Source organism: Fulmarus glacialis, unplaced genomic scaffold, assembly GCF_000690835.1.
Source record: "Fulmarus glacialis isolate BGI_N327 unplaced genomic scaffold, ASM69083v1 scaffold35426, whole genome shotgun sequence".
In the NCBI taxonomy this organism is placed as follows: Eukaryota; Metazoa; Chordata; class Aves; order Procellariiformes; family Procellariidae; genus Fulmarus; species Fulmarus glacialis.
Window position 1 is genome coordinate 1 of NW_009219345.1, and position 237 is coordinate 237.

The window sequence follows — 237 nt, forward strand, 5'->3', positions numbered from 1 at the left end:
CCTGCAATGCCAGGAAGGTTTTCCCCATCTGCATCCCCGTGCCCACCTGGATCCGGTCGGAGTAGTTGTCCAGCAGCAGCACCCCCAGGCTGGTCACCTTCTTGGTCTCCACCATGGTTTTCAAATCCGCCAGCAGATTCATGTGCTTGGACATGTCCGTGGCCAGCACCTGGGCAGGGCAAGCCAGGAACGGGGCTCAGCCTGACCCCACCACAAAGCCCCCCAGCCCAGACCCCC

At 62.4% G+C, this 237-nt stretch overlaps 1 protein-coding gene across 1 annotated transcript in view; it reads right to left on the minus strand.

The window, feature by feature from the left end:
- Positions 1 to 46: 46 nt before the first annotated feature.
- LOC104078634 (cAMP-specific 3',5'-cyclic phosphodiesterase 4D-like) overlaps positions 47 to 237 on the minus strand; it is a gene marked incomplete at both ends in the record, with an annotated part of 1,022 nt that continues 831 nt past the window's right edge. Inside the window, one exon of the mRNA XM_009580343.1 lies at positions 47 to 169. Within this exon, the coding sequence (XP_009578638.1) occupies positions 47 to 169 (123 nt within the window). The remainder of the gene's footprint in view (positions 170 to 237) is intronic.